This window comes from Schistocerca nitens, chromosome 1 (genome assembly GCF_023898315.1).
Source record: "Schistocerca nitens isolate TAMUIC-IGC-003100 chromosome 1, iqSchNite1.1, whole genome shotgun sequence".
Classification (NCBI taxonomy): domain Eukaryota; kingdom Metazoa; phylum Arthropoda; class Insecta; order Orthoptera; family Acrididae; genus Schistocerca; species Schistocerca nitens.
The window spans coordinates 522,646,506-522,665,703 of NC_064614.1; the positions used below are offsets into that span (position 1 = coordinate 522,646,506).

At 46.4% G+C, this 19,198-nt stretch overlaps 1 protein-coding gene across 2 annotated transcripts in view; it reads left to right on the plus strand.

Moving 5' to 3' along the window:
• LOC126253284 (nuclear hormone receptor FTZ-F1) overlaps positions 1 to 19,198 on the plus strand; it is a 1,090,123-nt gene that overhangs the window by 1,018,471 nt on the left and 52,454 nt on the right. For both annotated transcript variants that reach the window (XM_049954520.1, XM_049954512.1), the window contains 2 exons: positions 14,105 to 14,364; positions 16,714 to 17,337. In XM_049954520.1, coding sequence (XP_049810477.1) covers positions 14,105 to 14,364; positions 16,714 to 17,337 — 884 coding nt within the window. The remainder of the gene's footprint in view (positions 1 to 14,104; positions 14,365 to 16,713; positions 17,338 to 19,198) is intronic.

Consider the following 19,198-nt stretch of genomic DNA (forward strand, 5'->3'; position numbering starts at 1 on the left):
GATCGAACTGGCATCTTGCTTACTAGACAGACGTATTGTTTCAGTATCAGTTTGAGGAAAGCCACATTATATAACAGATACTGACTAGCAGCAAATGTACCTAGAGCTGTTTCTCATGAAAACTCAAAAGTGTTTAATTTATCGCCCCCATCTTCCGCCCCGCCGTACACCCCACCCCAACCTTCCCCATGACAGTTCCTTGTTACGCTCTTAAATTGCGTACGAAAATATAAACACGCAAAATATTTTCTTGGGAGAAAATTATGGGAGAAATATACGCCAACGGTTTGAAGATAGTAGCTTTCACATAAGGTGAGCGAACCTACTCATCTCCACGTCTCATCCGTGACTCATTTACGCACGAGGCGGAGCTTGACTTGATATCAGTGGAAATATTCTGTTACGCGGGAGCATTAATGTAGATAATTGTAGACGGCGGACAATGTCTTCCGAGGATGACCGATAACAGCGCCGCTACCGGCCTCTCGAGTGCGGGGGGGCCAGTGGATCAGCGAGTCGACGACCTGTGCGGTGCGCGGGGTCGCGGCCGCCCTCCCATTCAGCTGTCCGGCTGTCGCGGCCGCCGTTGCGGGCGTTGTCCGCGCGCTATCTTATCGCGTCTCAGCGCGGCGCGACCCGACGACCCCGACTATCGGTCGCCAGATATGGGCCAAGGGCGCCGCTCCGGCCTTGTCTCCCCGTAATGCGGGCTGTCTACAGCAACCAGGGTGTGTGGCACTCATGTCAGGACGCTTAGGACATCTACGACTGTGGTTAGATCTCCTGCCGATCCTAGAATTTTTATGGTCTTTGCATGACTGTTACCTCTAGTAAATGCTTTCTTTGTCATGGAAATGCCAGTTATGTTGACACACAAAGGTTATGTCCGAAAGAACAGACACAACATATATAGAATTATATTAATTTTTCTGCTCATTGAATCTCCTAGGAAAAGTGGTCCAGATGACTCTAATCCTGAGAAAATGTAGTACAGTGCACTTGCAATAAATGTTTTCTTTTTTTTTTTTTAAAAAAAAAAAAAAAAGAATACCCCGTGTTCCGTTAAACAACAGACGACAACTTGATAGCCCGAAGTGAGAGGAGCGGTGCAGCGAACAAGTCCCACCTCCCTGTCGTTGGAAGTCTGGCAACCTACACCCGTGATTTATGCTTCAGCGAAAGCAGAACTGACACATGTTCATTCGTATCGCTGGTCCCTTTCGAATTAGTCTTCACTCACTTCAAAATAAGAGAACAAAAAAAAAAAAAAAAGAGCAAGGCACAACTCAAAGCAAAGCGGTGTTTGGTAACTGCTACCGCGCAATTGCATTGGCATTGTCGTTGACGTTCATACCAGACCTATAGCGCTGTCTTAGACAACAATAGTTCAGAACAGCCTCCACCCCCCCCCCCCCCCCCACACACATATAAAACTGCCACGTTGTGGTATCTGCATAACACTCATACTTGTTTGAACACGTATGTCTCTCTATCTATGGGTATCGGAAGTAACAAATGGTTCAAATGGCTCTGACCACTATGCGACTTCACTTCTGAGGTCATCAGTCGCCTAGAACTTACAACTAATTAAACCTAACTAACCTAAGGACATCACACACATCCATGCCCGAGGCAGGATTCGAACCTGCGACCGTAGCGGTCGCTCGGCTCCAGACTGCAGTGCCTAGAACCGCACGGCCACTCCGGCCGGCACGGAAGTAACAGTAGTTATGCTCTGGACATAATGTTTTTCTCAGTCACTGCTGTTACGCATTCTGCAATGGCAATGTGAACAGCGAACAGCGTTTCTGGTGTACAAGGGACAAAATGTAGTGCTTTTGGTCCTACTCTACAGTTACCCCAATGTGACAGCATGCATTGTGCCTGAGTGCCCAAATACCAAGTGCGATAACATGGTGCATCTTGAGATACAACATGCCATCTGGACTCCCAGCAACTGTTAGTCTAAACAGCAACCATTACATCAAGGACATTTAGGGCTCGAGGTATTAACTGGCCTTCAGGCAATCGAAAATACCGCGTTCCACAAGCTGAGCCTTCTTCGTTGTAAATTACGGATACGGTAGCTTAGATGGCAACTTGTTAAATTTTCTGTCTATTGTCGATGCTTCGGGGATTTACATACAAACCACGTGTTAGGAATTTCTCCGGGAATAACGCCAGATCTTTACTGAATTTATGTTACATGTAGAGGCTTTCCTTTCAGCATTGGGGGCTTTCGCACCATACTGAATTTTCGTTGTCAGAGATCACACACAGCTATGTAAACCGTATCGTTTTTTATTCTTTGGTGTCCTGTATCGGAACTGGGGTCCGAAGTAATTCGTCACATTTATATTTCTGGATGAAGATGTGTATTGCAGTTTTCACAAACATATTTCATTTACTTATTCGACATATGTTACGAAGTATTTGTATTACAGTCGTTTTAATCGGTATGCAGTCCTTACTTTTGAGAAAAACGTATGGGCTTAGGTGTTCTTATTCACTGCTGTTGGGCAGGTACGACGACGTAACCTAGGTATCTGCGTACAACAGATAGTACATGAAACGCAGTCAACAATACCGCCGTATACCAGAAACAGAGAACGAAAGGCTACATTGGCGAGGCATGTTCTTCATGCCCTCGATTTTCCGGTAATGTGCAGTCAAATTATCTTTGAAGGCCTAACAGCGCAGTATGATTTTATCTGCGTGTGTGTTAAATATGCCCATCGAGCTGTCCTGTGTGTGACGTTTTCCCTGTTTATTACAAACAGAACAAAACTTTTTCTGTATTATTGTACGGAAAGGTCTCGTAATTGCTTATAAGCTGCTTCTAACAAGGACTGTAAGAAGTTGGTAGAGGTTCGAAGTCGCCAGTCTTTGAAATATTCACTGGTTTTTCCTTTTGTACTGTTGAGTTTTACTGTCTTACGGAAAACGAAGCAATGATCTTCGGCACTTAGCTGTGTGGGACACTGCATATGCTGTGTACGAAGTTCTTAACGGTAACAGGAATATAAGAGATATCACAAACAATAGCAGATAACGATATTTCAGCTTCCTCTCAGGACTACGTGGGCGTCAGAATTTCTGCAGGTTGGAAACTCCTTACTGTAGACGACTGTGCACTCATTCCATTGATGCAATTGACGGCTGTGTGCCGGTGGTGGCAATGCGGCGAAGCATCGTCGATGCTTCCTACTTATTGCGAGTTCCGTGAATCGATACGATCGACGGAAAGTTGTATAGGCAATAGGAGCCACGCCGTCTCGTCGTCAATCACCGTGCGCACCTGACACAACTTCCCGTTTTAGGCAACTTGCTTCGTACCGATTACGTTTGTCGCAGTTATTGCAGATATATTGCCCGGCTTTAATAACATAATATTTAAATTGCGCATGATGTGATTTCTCTGTAGTCGCCTTTTTCAATTCCAGAGCAGTAATGTATCTGTTCTCATAACTTAATAACTTTCTTTGCTTCCCGAACGTTATCTTGACTGAGGTGTCTAATTTAAATAGGCTTATTGGGGTGCAATCTTTGTATTTTTAGAAGCAACTAAGTACTCCTGGTAAGATTGGCATGTCTGTAGACAATAACACTCAATAACCAGAAAGTTGAATAAGAGTTGCTGCTATCTGATTGTGGCGTTTGACTCCGATTTTCACTATGAGGTATCTGCTTTAACATCATTTGCGGAAATGTTTTCGTGCAGTGTGTAACTCCTTTCTGAGATACTGTAGATGTGCTCTTTGGCCATGGAAGCAATTCATTATGAGACTCGCCCCATTTTTCTGCTGAGACGAATAATATTCTTGTCGCTGTTATCCGATTATTTTGTTGTTTTAAAGACACTTACTTAGCAGGGTGCAAGAACACTGTCCATGACGAACAAGTCATGGACTTTATATTAACTAGGTATCCAATTTTTGTCTGGGATTCTTTGTTCTAGTTGCGAAATTAAATTAAAAAAAGTTACTGCTCCCCCTGTATAATCAATTTTTTTGGGAGCTATCCCTTTCTTGTAAAGCAAATATCGGAACTGGATATATCCTCACAAAACTTTGTAACTGCGACTTCCTCTAACCAATTTACAGCTCTTGTTTTACTCGACTGAAAAGTACCTGAGTTTACAACGGGCCATTACTCGTAAAGCTCGCTCTACTGAGAGAATGAAAATTATTTTAAAAAAGCAGGATGATGGACTAAGGGTGCGTCGAGAGGCATCGATGCTCTCTCCTCACGAGACACTGTGTACGGATTTATATGTTTAACATGGGGCATCGGTGCACAGTATGATTCGGGAACTGCACACCAACATCCATCCCGCTCCTCATGCTGGTGAGATATTAAAGATGAACATTTTTTTCCCACGCCACCAGGATTCAAACTTGCGAAGTGGGGTTCCAAAACACCAAATTGGAATGTGATGGGGAATTCCGTTGCCGGTTTGTCGATGGTGTGTTCAAAGAACTGTCAGTTATTTGACTTGAGAGGGACGGTTAAACAGAAGTATCCGCCAAAAGGAGTGGCGTCGACGCCAGTTCTTTGCGCTACGAAGATGCCGACCGGCGGGAGTCGGAGTGGTGGCGACAACGGTGGGAACACGTGCGGGTGCAGTGCTGTATGTGTGCCACGGCGGAAGAGGAGCAGCCCCCACCCACCTGGAACGGAGAAAGCCAGCTCATCTACACGTGTACGGCTGTCGGCCGGCGTACAAAAAATAATAGTAATAGCGGGGAGAAATCGGGGTTCCCGTTATCAGCCCGGTCGTCCGCGGCCTCCACCGTTCGGTTTCACCGCCATCTCGGCACGCCTCCTCCTCATTACACAAGAGGCCTCACTGTGGGACACGAGCTGACCACGCCGGCCGTGCTGCGCTTCCTCTGCCACTGGCCCAACCCTCAAGATATGAGGTGGAAAATTCCAGTTCACACCACATCAAACTTCGCGTGCGTTGTAGGCACGGCGGTAAATGAAGTGACACATCCGTTAACCATAAACTCCGTGCACGTATATAGCGTTTTCTGGGGGGAGTAAAAGGACTTGCTGTCCGTTGATAGAATAAAGGACACGAAATACATGCAGACGTCAGAGTATATCGTCGAACAGAAGACGAAGAGGAAGATGATGTGGACATTACATACATAGGGCATAAACAGATGTCTTCACGCTCTTCTGTTCTTCTGCATTCGTTACTGATGAATTTGGAGGCTATAATACTGTTTGATATACTTCATATACTTTTCAAACCAATTTGGATATTCCTTTTTCTGTGAGTGGGTATATTTTTCTTGCTAGGAACCATAAATCTTTTCGACTGTTTATTGCAAAAAGAAGGCAGAAGTAGATCTAGCTGTCTTTGAAACCACCCGGTACGGTCGCTAAAACGGTGTCATTTGACCCGGAGGTAGTAAATGTAATCTGAGGCGGTGAAAGAAGCTTTAATCATTAGCATTTGTGGATGACAGGTCGCGATATACAGTTTACGGTCATCAGGTGGTCGGTTTTGTGTGTGTATGTGTGCGCGCGCTTTTGTGTGTGACAGTGTCTTGAGTTTAATCTCAGACCTCTGTAGAGAGTAATTTGGAGTGAGGGCGTTTAGAAAAATTGTAGATCCGCCCGTCGGATGGAGTTTATAGTGTGTTTCGGGCATTACTGAGTATTGATCACGGTCATTAAGCATCCGTGGTCGATTGCTTCCTGTCCACATTATATGGTAAAACGAACATACAGCTGCATTGTAGTTTTCTCGGAATAAAGACAACCCCAGAGAGCTTCATCTAGGCGCCTACTCCTCCTATGTCCCATCAGATTCCTTAATTCGTTGTTCTTGCTGTAAGCAGCGTAGCTTGTCTTTGATGGGTGCCAAGAAAAATGTTTAAAAAATTAGTGCACTGTGGGCCACTGAATCGCCCATACATCCGTCAGTGTAATTTCATTGTAATTGTGCCATAGATCTTGTGTTGTTAGTGTTAACGAATACAGGACTGCACAGAATTGCTTCATTTTAACGAGCATTTTTTATTGTTACAGAGACAACAGAACATGTTAGTTAGTTTCCGTTTGCAAACAACTTCATGTTTATCTGATATTTTCCTCAAATGTGTTGCACGAAAACGCTGCGCCTCGTCGTCAATATGGCATATGACCTCTGAGCCTATTAATCTCCGAAGTAGACAGGTGGCGCTTTCATTATCTGTTGAATTAAAAAAACTTAGATAATAGTTTTGTTAGGTGCCATTATTTCTCTTCTGGACTTGATATTCTTGACGAAAATTGTTGTCCTACATGGAGTCAGTGTAGGATTCTTACTGAAGTCACCGGTTTGGAAACGATTTCTCAGGAACTTGATCCCAAAGTTGCGTTGCCGGCCGAAGTGGCCGCGCGGTTCTGGCGCTGCAGTCTGGAACCGCGAGACCGCTACGGTCGCAGGTTCGAATCCTGCCTCGGGCATGGATGTGTGTGATGTCCTTAGGTTAGTTAGGTTTAACTAGTTCTAAGTTCTAGGGGACTAATGACCTCAGCAGTTGAGTCCCATAGTGCTCAGAGCCATTTTTGAACCAAAGTTGCGTTACATAGCAGCTTTGCTTTTGACAGGTCAGGCGATGTTACATCAACGGCCGGCCAACGTGTGCATTAGCAGTGCTTGCCTCAGATGTGAGCTGCGCCTATAGAGACCCCAGAGGCACGAGCCCTTATCTAACACTCTGACCGTTACTTTGCACCCTCCGTTTCACTGCTGTCAGCCTGTGTAATGCGATAACTTAATAAACGCCTTTATTTCTCGTTCACAGATGTTGAAAAGTATTGACTGAGTGGCTGTATCTACAGGGCCGTACCACGCGAGCCATGGAGGGAAGCTGCTGCTCTTTTCTCGCGGAAAAAAGAAACCTTCGCAAACCAAACTATGGAACAGATATTGACTGTTAGCAAGTGTATTCAGAGCCCATCGTCGTGAAATTTCAAAAACTACCGGTTGGTTATAACTGAAGTGCAGTCTAGTGTGATCTGTAATTATCGTGTGGCAACGAAACTTCATAGGTATTCTAATGCATCAGTGCCGAACCGATTTACGCAGAAAAAAATTAGAATGCAAGGAAGACGTATAGAAACGTTTCCTTATGTACCGTGGGCAGAAAAGGTCAAACAAACGAGAAAGGCATAATGTTGACGTTATTTTTAACCGCCGCTTATACAGTTTGTTCAATACGACCACCGAAGACGTCGATGCACTGCACAGCATCAGATTTGCACCTGGTGGCCGAAATGGGGACTAATTTTTTTCCAGCGTAAATTGGTTGCGCATTAACGCATTAGAATATTTAGCATTAACACATTAGAATATTTACGAAGTTTCGCTTTTCTCTGTGAGTAGCTGCACGTTAATTATAACCACCCGGTATTTCGTCATTAACTACGAAACTGGGATGAGTTGTTGCTTCCCGCCCACTCTCCATATCGAGATCTTGGGTATGCTATTGTTGTTTTCAAGACTGAAGTACGCTGCGTCTTACCTTGCAGACTTCTAATTTTGAAGGACCATGAGATTGCTTACGTTTTTGATATAATTTTGGGACTTATTTTCTATAGAGAACTTCTTCACGTACCCTTCGTCAAGAGTTTGTGAATGAACATGGAAATACACTACTGGCCATTAAAATTGCTACACCAAGAAGAAATGCAGATGATAAACGCGTATTCATTGGACAAATATATTATACCAGAACTGACATGTGATTAAATTTTCAAGCAATTTGGGTGCATAGATCCTGAGAAATCAGTACCCAGAACAACCACCTCTGGCTGTAATAACGGCCTTGATACGCCTGGGCATTGAGTCAAACAAAGCTTGGATGGCGTGTACGTGTACAGCTGCTCATGTAGCATCAACACGATACCACAGTCCATCAAGAGTAGTGACTGGCGTATTGTGACGAGCCAGTTCCTCGGCCACCATTGACCAAACGTTTTCAATTGGTGAGAGATCTGGAAAATGAGCTGGCCAGGGCAGCAGTCGAACATTTTCTGTATCCACAAAGGCCCGTACAGGACCTGCAACGTGCGGTCTTGCATTTACCTGCTGAAATGTAGGGTTTCGCAGGGATCGAATGAAGGGTAGAGCCACGGGTCGTAACACATCTGAAATGTAATGTCCACTGTACAAAGTGCCGTCAGTGCGAACAAGAGGTGACCGAAACGTGTAACCAATGGCACCCCATACCATCAAGCCGGGTGATACGCCAGTATGGCGATGACGAATACACGCTTCCAATGTGCGCTCACCGCGATGTCGCCAAACACGGATGCGACCAACATGATGCTGTAAACAGAACCTGGATTCATCCGAAAAAATGACGTTTTGCCATTCGTGCACCCAGGTTCGTCGTTAAGTACACCATCACAGGCGCTCCTGTCTGTTCAAAATGGCTCTGAGCACTATGGGACTTAACATCTTAGGTCATTAGTCCCCTAGAACTTACAACTACTTAAACCGAAGTAACCTAAGGACATCACACACATTCATGCCCGAGGCAGGATTCGAACCTGCGACCGTAGCAGTCGCGCGGTTCCGGACTGCGCGCCTAGAACCGCGAGACCACCGCGGCCGGCCTCCTGTCTGTGATGCAGCGTCAAGGGTAACCGCAGCCATGGTCTCTGAGCTGGTAGTCCGTGGTGCTGCAAACGTCGTCGAACTGTTCGCGCAGATGGTTGTTGTTTTGCAAACGTCCCCATCTGTTGACTCAGGGATCGAGACGTGGCTGCACGATCCGTAACAGCCATGCGGATAAGATGCCTGTCATCTCGACTGCTAGTGATACGAGGCCGTTGGGATCCAGCACGGCGTTCCGTATTACCTTCCTGAACCCACCGATTCCATATTCTGCTAACAGCCATTGGATCTCGACCACCGTGAGCAGCAGTGTCGCGATACGATAAACCGCAATCGCGATAGGCTACAATCCGACCTTTATCAAAGTCGGAAACGTGATGGTACTCATTTCTTCTCCTTACACGAGGCATCACAACAACGTTTCACCAGGCAACGTCGTCAACTGCTGTTTGTCTATGAGAAATCGGTTGGAAACTTTCCTCATATCAGCACGTTGTAGGTGTCGCCACCGGCGCCAACGTTGTGTGAATACTCTGAAAAGCCAATCATTTACATATCACAGCATCTTCTTCCTGTCGGTTAAATGTCGCGTCTGTAGTACGTCATCTTCGTGGTGTAGCAGTTTTGATGGCCAGTAGCGAATGTATATCCCCTAGTACCGACTGTTAAGACTGGAAGCGGTTTTGCATAACTTACTTGTGTCTAATAATATAACTGAAAAGTACATGTTGGTACGTTCCACAGTGTGAAACAACCACTCCCATAGTCTAGTATCTTTATTTGATTTTTCGGATGACAGATGGCACAACCAGTCATGAAAATGTTATTTGTTGCAATAATACCTCATACTATACTGACGAGAAATTGACGTGACGGCCGAGTGAGAGGGCAGCTCTCCCACCACTCATTTTCGCGTTTCTGTAGATTTCCATTGAGAACCTGTGCTTTGGCGTGTGATAGTAAACGCGCGCTGTAGTCAGATCATAATTTATATAATCACCGCTGGAGACGTTAAGAAACAACGATTACCAAACAAAAGCCTCCCAGTGACATAATTTATTAGCAAAATCGCTTATGTACGTAGGTGCTGCGGAAACAGTGAGCTTATGTTGAACAATAAGCCGAGACTGCAACGGTATTGTCGATCTCCCAAGGTTGTTGCTAAAGAAAAAACTATTTGCGCGAAGGCTCCCAATTTTTGCCGACTGATAACTTGGGTGAGAACGCTGCGCTTCCGGAAAATATGGCGGGATGCGTTCCGTACTCGTCTGTACACTGCCTCCACTTCCGCTGCTACTTGGCTTCCTTCTTTTGCACAGACTTTCAAGTTTACAACCAAGTTTTATTATTATTAGACAGAACTGGAACCGAAATAAGTGAGAAAGGACACCTAATCCGGAATGATATTCGAACTTTACGGGCTTTTAAAAAGTGATGCTGCATTTACAGATTCACGATCGATACGCTCGTATATCGTTCTGCAGCACGCTGACCTCGACATTACCTTTATTCAGCAGTACAGGATGAGTCCACACCGCACACTGTCGCATACCAGTCGAAGTGGCGGTAGAAAGTGAGGGGGCTAAACGTCAGGCGTGTCGGAGAGCGGGAAGGCGCAATAGAACGACTGAAGTGCGCGATTGTGCTTAAGCAGCTGAAGATGACCAGGAAACAGCGCGGATAAGCACAGTTTTGGAGGGGATTGAAGCTGGCAGCGGTGTTGCAGCTTCGATGGTGGCGGGGCCGCGTGTCGAAACCGCGGCGGCCCTATTCTGTCATTGTGTGCGGCCTCTGCTTGCAGCTCACGGCGCGCGCAGCCGCAGCCGTATAGCCGCTACGTGCTGCCGGCTGCGTCACCGCCAGGCGGCGCTGCCTCCGCCCCTGCCCACGCCCGCTGGCCACCCCTCTGTCTCAAGCGACGCCTCACACCTCTCGTCCGTTTCTGAGAGCTCTTGTCCATCAGGCACCAGTGTTGCTCCACTGTATTCAAATAACCTCGTCTAGTACTTGGGCGTAGTCGGCGGAGAAGCCATTGTGCACACTAGAAATCCCAATCTAGAAATGTATTGCAAATTGAACTCTCATCGTGCATTGCAACACAGACAGAAGTATGGCTACGGTATCAGTTTGAACAAAAACAAATCGTGTAGTGGATACTAACTGCCGTATTGCGACCCGTTTAGAATTAGTTTACGACTGACACTTTTGAAGGAACATGAGGTAAGTGGCCCAGATGCTACGTTTCGCTCAGAACACACGCTATCTTACAGTTCGTTCTTCTCGCTCAAACTTGCAAACTATTCAACATATGAAGATGGAAGTGGCATCGGCGTCTTCTGGAAGACGTATGATATGTTGTTTTCCTTTAAGTTTTATTTGCGGTAACAAATTCGAAGAAGATACACGAAAAGTTTACGAAACGGGATTTCCTGACGACGTAAACGAATTTTCGACTTGCAGGAAGCGTTTTTGTTATTGAATTTTGTTGAATGCATTAACGGAACGAAATCTTTTCACGGCCTTGTCGCCTTTTAATATTTCGCATAAATTCAGAGGATGAACTGGACAGGTAAAGCACTGCTTTGATGCTGTAGCACGAGTCAACATACGAATTAAAGCTGGCCACAGCGCACACGGTGATTCAAACCGGTGGAGCGGCGCCTTATTGATCCGCTAAACGACTGTTTCGTGGCCCTGTCTCCGCTTGGACCGTGTTTCTCACGGCAGGCAGTTGACTGGCAGCCAGCAGCGAGGTGCGCGTGTGGCCGTCTGGCTTACCCAACTAGGTCGCGGGGACTTAACTAGCGTTGCTGCGATCTGGCTGCCGGGCGCTGCACCTTATTCCACAGTCGTCAGAGGAAGTAACTGTGGCCCTGCGGTCTCCCGGCGCGTAGCAACCTCATCTCTGGCACCAGTTCCCCACTTCCCTACTAGACTGACATTAATCACAACGACAAGGTGAGAACCTGTCGGCATGCTTCAGAAATGGCGGTCATAGCAATGACATTTTTAGTTTGTTATATTGCTAAGTGTTGCGCACGCGCACTGAGGTTGATTAGAATTGACTCTAGAGGGTTGTTGATTCCAGTGCGTTTACGGCTGATCTTTAAGAAAAGTAGTATCCACCAAGGGGAAATCATTGTCTTCGTGTAAAATGTTGTAAATCCTGTGTATCGAGAATTTTGCAATTTGAGCGTGCTCGCGAGCCTCGAATCAGATACCAATGAGCACGAAAAGGTGAAATTTTGATGCAATGTCTAAAATCCTGTGTATCGAGAATTTTCCAATTTGAGCGTGCTCGCGAGCCTCGAATCAGATACCAATGAGCACGACAAGGTGAAATTTTGATGCAATGTCTAAAATTTTGTTTGTACACTTAAATAAAGTGGCCGTGGTTCTCAACCACCGAAAAGGGCCGAGAAGAATTCATTAATGTCGGTTGTAGCCTCTCTTTTTTATTGGATGGGGCTAATTTATAGTACAAAGTACCGCTCGCTTTCATTCACTTTTCACGAAAAGCTAAACATTTGGCTAGTAGACAGCCACAAACAAGTAACGAAATTAGTCTTCAAAACTTCGTATTCCGCTGTATAAAAAGTCAAACTTTACGAACGTCATAGTATTTAGGTCACACTGATATCTCTTTCTTAGCCCGAGACATTCGTTTGAGATGAATCTACCAACATCGGACAAACTGAGTATTTGGTGTGTGATGCGCAGACCGAGGCAGAACAGAGTACCTGACAGTATTTATGTTACTTCTACATTTTTTAGTTTTTTTGTACACTGTGGTGACAGAAGTCATGTGATACCTCCTAAAATCGCGTCGAGCCTCCTTTCGTCCGGCGTACTGCAGCAACTCGATGTGGCATGAACTCAACAAGTCATTGCAATTCCCCTGCAGAAATATGGAGCAGTGGTGCCTCTACAGCCGTCAATTGCGAAAGTGTCACCGGTACAGGATTTTGTGCACGAACTGACATCTCGATTAAGTTCTATAGGTTCCGACTGAGTTTAGAGTCCTCCTTCGGGCATGGGTGTGTGTGTTTGTCCTTACGATAATTTAGGTTAAGTAGTGTGTAAGCTTAGGGACTGATGACCTTAGCAGTTAAGTCCCATAAGATTTCACACTTATTTGAACATTTTAGGTCCCATAAATGTTTCATGGGATTCATGTCGGTTGATCGGTATGGTCATATCATTCACCTGAACCGTCCAAAATGTTCTTCAAATCAATCGCAAACAATTCTGGCCCAGTGACATGCCACATGCCATCCATAAAAATTCCATCGTTGTATGGAAACATTAAGTCCATGAATGGCTGCAAATGCTAAGTAGCCAAACATAACCATTTCGAGACAGTAACCAGTTCCGTTGGGCCAGAGGACCCAGTCCATTCTATGTGAACTCAGCCCATTCTATGTGAACTCAGCCCACACCATTATGGAGCCCTCTTCAGGTTGCACAGCACCTTGTTGGCAACTTGCGTCCATGGCTCCGTGGGTCTGCGTCACACTCGAACCCTACCGTCAACTCTTACTAACCGAAATCGGAACTCATTTGACCAGGCCACTGTTTTCCATTCGTTTAGGATCCAACCGATATGGTCACGAGTCTAGGAGAGGAGCTTCAGGCGATGTGGTGCTGTTAGCAAAGGCGCTCGCGTCGGTCAACTACTACCAAAGGCCATTTACGATAAATTTCGCCGCACTGCACTGTCCTAATACATACGTTCGTCATACGTCCCTCATTAATTTCTGTGGGTTTTTCACGCAGTGTCGCTTTTCTGTTAGCACTGACATCTCTACGCAAACGCCACTGCATTTGGTCGTTAAGTGAAGGATGTCGGCTACTGCATTGTCCGTGATGAAAGGTAGTGGCTGAAATTTGGTATTCTCGGGACACTCTTGACACTGTGGATCTCGGAATTCTGAATTCCCTAACGATTTCCGAAATGGAATGCCCCATGCGTCTAGCTCCAACTACCATTCACCGTTCAAAGTCTGTTCATTTCCATCGTACGGCCATAATCATGCCGGAAATATTTTCACGTGAATTCACCTGAGTACAAATGACATCTCCGCCAACTCATTGCCCTTTTATAGCTTGTGTATGCGATACTACTGCCATCTTTGTATGTGCGAATCGCTATCCTGTGACTTTGCCCCCTCAGTGTATGGGCTGTGATTGCAGATTGATCCATATTGTAGCCCAAGATATAGGTTACGATGAAAGGTGGCAGTCTGGTTGAGGGCGACAAATGCAGTGTCACGAGAATAACGATAATTCTTCCCGTGGCGCCTATGTTACGCACGTTTTATTTAGATGAGTTGTTAATGTACGCCATTTTGATGACGTGGATTGATGTAGTCAGCTGGCATCGGCAGAATGGGTACCAGGGACTGGTTTGAGGGCAGCAGAGAGCAGCGCTGACGTCCACTTCCGGCGGTGCTGACGCGGCGCCCCGCCTTTGTCGTGTTGCAGCGGTGCGCGCCGACCGGATGCGCGGCGGACGCAACAAGTTCGGGCCGATGTACAAGCGCGACCGCGCGCGCAAGCTGCAGATGATGCGCCAGCGGCAGATCGCGATCCAGGCGATCCGCGGCGTGACGGCCACGCTGGGCGACGGCGTCACGCTCTCCTACAGCCCGCAACCCGCCGGCGCCGCCGCAGCCGCGTCGGGCGCCGCCGCCGCCGGGTCGCCCGGCTACGTCCACATCAAGCAGGAGATCCAGATCCCGCAGGTGAGTGGCACAGTGTGAGCAAAACTTCGAGGCAGTGGAGTTGAACGAAACAGACCGAAGTTACAACAAGAACGTCAACAAAAGTAAAAAGGGTAATGGAATGTAGTCACATTAAATCAGACAGCTCTGAGGGAAATAGATTAGCGAAAAGAAACTGAAAGTAGTAGATGAGTTTCGCTAGCTGGGTCAGCGAAATAACTGACAAAGGTCGGAGCAGAGAGGATGAACGAGCGTAAAAGTTAGAAACAAGGAAAACATTTCTGAAAAAGAGGAATACGTTAACATCGACATCGACTTTTTTTTTTAAAGATATTTCTTTGGAATGTAGCCTGGTAAGGAAATGAAACGTGGACGATGAACAGTACAGACAAGAAGCAGCTTTTGAAATGTGGTGCTGCAGAAGACTCGGAAGATTAGCTGGTTAGATCAAATAACTAGTGAGGAGATACTGAATCGGATTACAAAGAAAATAAATGTATGGCACAATTTGACTAAAAGAAGTGGATAGGTTGATACGACACTACCCTAAGGCATCAAGGAATCGCCAGTTTGGTGACAGAGTGGAGTGCAGAATGAGATCCTTGCTTGAATATCCTCAGAAGATTCAGATAAAGTAGGCTGAAGCAGTTATGTAAAGTTGAAGAGGCTTGTATCGGATAGATCACTGTGGAGAGCTGACCAAGCCACTTTTCCGGCCGAACATGTTAGAGAGAGAGAGAGAGAGAGAGAGAGAGAGAGAGAGAGAGAGAGAGAGAGAGAATATGGGGTAGGGTGGTGATTTGGAGAAAAAGATAGAACAAGGTGAATAATGGGAGATTATAACTGATTTTAATGCATCCGTAGTTCGTTTTTGTACGTTTTAGCCACAAAAGTTTCTTAATATGTTCACGGAAAACTGTATGGGTGTAGACTGGTGTTTTGTTTTCGTTTAGAAACAGGCTGCATATGTTCCTTCCTTTAATTGTGGCCAAAAATGTTATCTTGTAGTCCCCTACATTGCGACAAGCCCGCAAGACGAGGAAGATATAAGAAGTTTCTTCTTGTTTGGCATTGTGTTGTCCACGGGACAAGGAAGTAAGTATCAATTACATGAGTATAGCCACACGTGTGAACTGTTATTAATTTCGTGCACAGAAAATAATTCAGGTACAGTTAAATGAAGGTAGTTTCTGTTGTTCGTCTGCTGTTTACGTTCTCGTCTAGTCTGAGTTTGGATGGCGTGAGTCGTTACAGAGCTATTGCGTTTACCTGTAGGATCACGTACCTCATCCGCCACTGACTCGATCTCGGATAAGTTCCAATGCGTCAGAAGTGTAGTCTGTATCGCGTTATGTGTATGGCAAATTTCTCTTCGTAGTCTTGAATAAAAGATGTGTTGGAGGCAAGTTGCAGATACTCAACGGCTGCCTCAGTGTTTGCTTCGCGAGCAAACGTTAGGTAATCCACTTTCACTGCTCGCCAGTGCTAATCAGCAGCCGCGCTCTAAGGTGCTATAGGGTCTACTACAGATCTCGCGGGCGCAAGGTTGCGGCGTCTCATGCAATATCATCAGTCGCGCCTCACGAGCTGGTGTCCTTCTGTTTAACACTACCTTCTGTGCTTATTAGGAGTCCATATTAAAGTTTTTATTATACCATAAATAAAGGCACAAAAATTCGCTTTTTATCGAGATTTAGGATGCCTATTCAGCAAAAACAAATGAATTTTGGGTAGTCGCTCTTCGTCTCTTTTTGTAATGCCTAAACACTAAAAAACTTAAATTCGGTGTATCTTACTTAATGTGTGTGTGACATCAACCGATATTAATTGTTCATAAATTGCACTAATGATTTGGTAATTATCTGTGCGTTATTGAGAGCCAAATACCGAAAGAAAAGGTACTTAAAATAGTGTATCACACACACATACAAAAGTAAAAGTAGAATGAAGCATATAGTGTATAAGCGCGATTTCCGTACCCCCAATTGTTTTGGGGTAAACTTAATGGCATTGTGAACATTTTATGACAGCATTGTATGGTCGTTGACCGAAGCCGGTCACTTATTAAGGAACACATTTAACAGCTGCTTGCTGTTTTACGTGATGTGTTTTCTAACTTTTAGCTGGTGTTTGTAAAATGGTTCAAATGGCTCTGAGCACTATGGGACTCAACTGCTGAGGTCATAAGTCCCCTAGAGCTTTGAACTACTTAAACCTAACTAACCTAAGGACATCACACACATCCATGCCCGAGGCAGGATTCGAACCTGCGACCGTAGCAGTCGCGCGGCTCCGGAATGAGCGCCTAGTGGTGTTTGTAAAGTGAACAGACAAGCAGCCCTGTGAAGTCAGGCGGCCGCGTGTCCGCAGGTTTCGTCGCTGACGTCGTCGCCCGACTCGTCTCCCTCGCCCATCGGTGTGGCGCTGGGCCAGCAGGCGACAGTGGCTGCCGCGACGGCCGGCGGCGGAGGGTCGGCCTCGGGCGGCGGCGGGGGCGGAGGCGGCCTGGGGGCGGCGGGCGGCGGCGCGGTGGGCGCTGCCGTGGGGGCGGCGGCGGCGACAGGGGCGGCGGGAGCGGCGGGCGCGCTGGTGCTGAGTGCTGCCGCCGACCACAAGCTGTGGGCGACGGCCGCCGCCAACTCGACGACACCGTCGCCACACTCGGTGTCGCCGAAGGCCTTCCACTACGACGGCGTCCTGGCCAACGGCGGCTCCGGCGCCAGCAGCGCTGCGGGCGGCGCGGGAGCGGCGGGGGCGGGCGGCGCGGCGGCCGCGGGACCCGGCGGCCAGCCCAAGATCCCGCCCATGATCCGCGAGTTCATGCAGGCGCTCGACGACCGCGAGTGGCAGACCTCCCTGTACGGACTCCTGCAGAACCAGACGTACAACCAGTGTGAAGTGGACCTCTTTGAACTTATGTGCAAAGTGCTGGACCAGAACCTCTTCTCGCAGGTCGACTGGGCGCGAAACTCCGTCTTCTTCAGGGACCTCCAGGTACGTACCGGTGCATTTCTCGAGACAACCCTCAGCGCTGGTTCGTGCTGAACTTTTCGTTGTTGCTGAACTGACGATTTTAGGATATTTATCGTGTTCACTGAAGATGACTGTCCAGGAATATGGGTTAAAACTCGCGTATGCTGAAACATTTGCATGTGGGACAAACCTAGAATTCGATAATACACGTAGCCAAAATGTCCAATGACACAATTCCAAGAAGTAATGAAATGTGAGTATGAGGATAGCTTCGGGTGTATCCAAAGGTCAAGCTAAAATTTATAAGAGACTCAAAATGATATAGTCGAAAATCATCGTATTTAGTTCGAACTTTTATTTTTTTATTTAATTTATTTTTTAACTTCTGTGAGTATCCAGAGTAACAACCCTCTGCGCTAACAGCAGCTAAGTGCACTCACTGAATGTAACTCGATCAGATGCCGGTGGTATTGGAGACTTGCCTTCTGCTGCGCTTTCCACAGCTGTTGATAAGCGCATCACACAGCTAACACGACGGTCGAGATGGTCCTGCAGATAATCAGTTGGGTTAAGATCCGCAAAATTTGGAGGATATGAAATTACTTTGCAATCTGAATACAGCTCTTCAAGGATCTTCGGACTTTTACAGTTGAATTCAAATGGCCACTATGTTACTGAAAGACCTCATACTACCCGGAGAAAATTTTCGTGAACGGAGGAAGGGAATAGCTCAAGATTGACCAATGTCTTCTTGAGTGCCTTCGACATTAATGACCGCAGAGAATGCATCGAAATTAGTCCCTAGACAACCGCGACACTTTCCTCACTGTCAGCGCCGTGAAGCAGTAAACGTAACTGATCGTAGGTGACGCTGCTTAGCCATGTCGCGGCAGTGTAGAGTCAGTAACGTCGAGGAAATTAAAGTATTTTTTCCGTAGATACAGTGTCATTAACGAAGATGCAGGTCGGACCCGTCTGCTTCTAAACCTCTCACATCTGCTTCTAAACCTCTTACACAAAACAGACGTTCCGTAAGTGCTGTGGTAGATACTGATCTGGTTACTTCTAAGCTTCATTTTACCAGCTCTTTTTTCAGCATTTCACATAACGTGAAGTTTGCCCATCACTTACGCTCTTTATTCAGTATCGCTAATAATGGGTCTCTATGATATAGTATGTCAGTATAAAGGGGTTGGACAAAAGTATGGAACACCAGAACTCAACACATTACCATATTGCTCACAAAAGCAGTCCTGGATGATGCGAACTGTATGAACGGGAGCTCTGTCATCTTCGAACATTGCATCACCATTGAGAAACGAACATTGTACCATGGGATGGACCTGATTAGCCAGAATGGACATATAACCATTGATATTAATGCGACCGTGCAGAGTACCCACAGGGCCCATGCCATACCAAGATATGGCTGCCCAAATCGTCACTAAACCCCCGCCATTGGACGTAATGTCGGCCAGAAAAGACTCACCCGACCAAATGACTTTCTTCTATTGCTCCCTAGTCCATGACTTACGGGTTTGGCATCACGTCTTTTCTGTCACGGGCATTTTTATCACTGATGAATGGTTTTGGAATTCCACCTCGTCCTGTAATTCCCTTGTTATGGAGCTTCCTCCACGTTATTTTTGGTGCTCACAGGGTTCGCGAGTGCCACATTCAGATCTGGAGTGACTTTTACAGATATCGTCGTCCTACTTTTCGTCACAATCGTCTTCAGTGACCATCTGTCACAGTCACTCAACACACACTTTCCTCCACCTCGTGACCTAGCGGATGAACTATCTCCACTTTCGCTGTATGCGGTATAAGTCTTAGATATGGTGCCTCTTGAAATTTCAAGCACTGAGGCTCCCTTGATTAC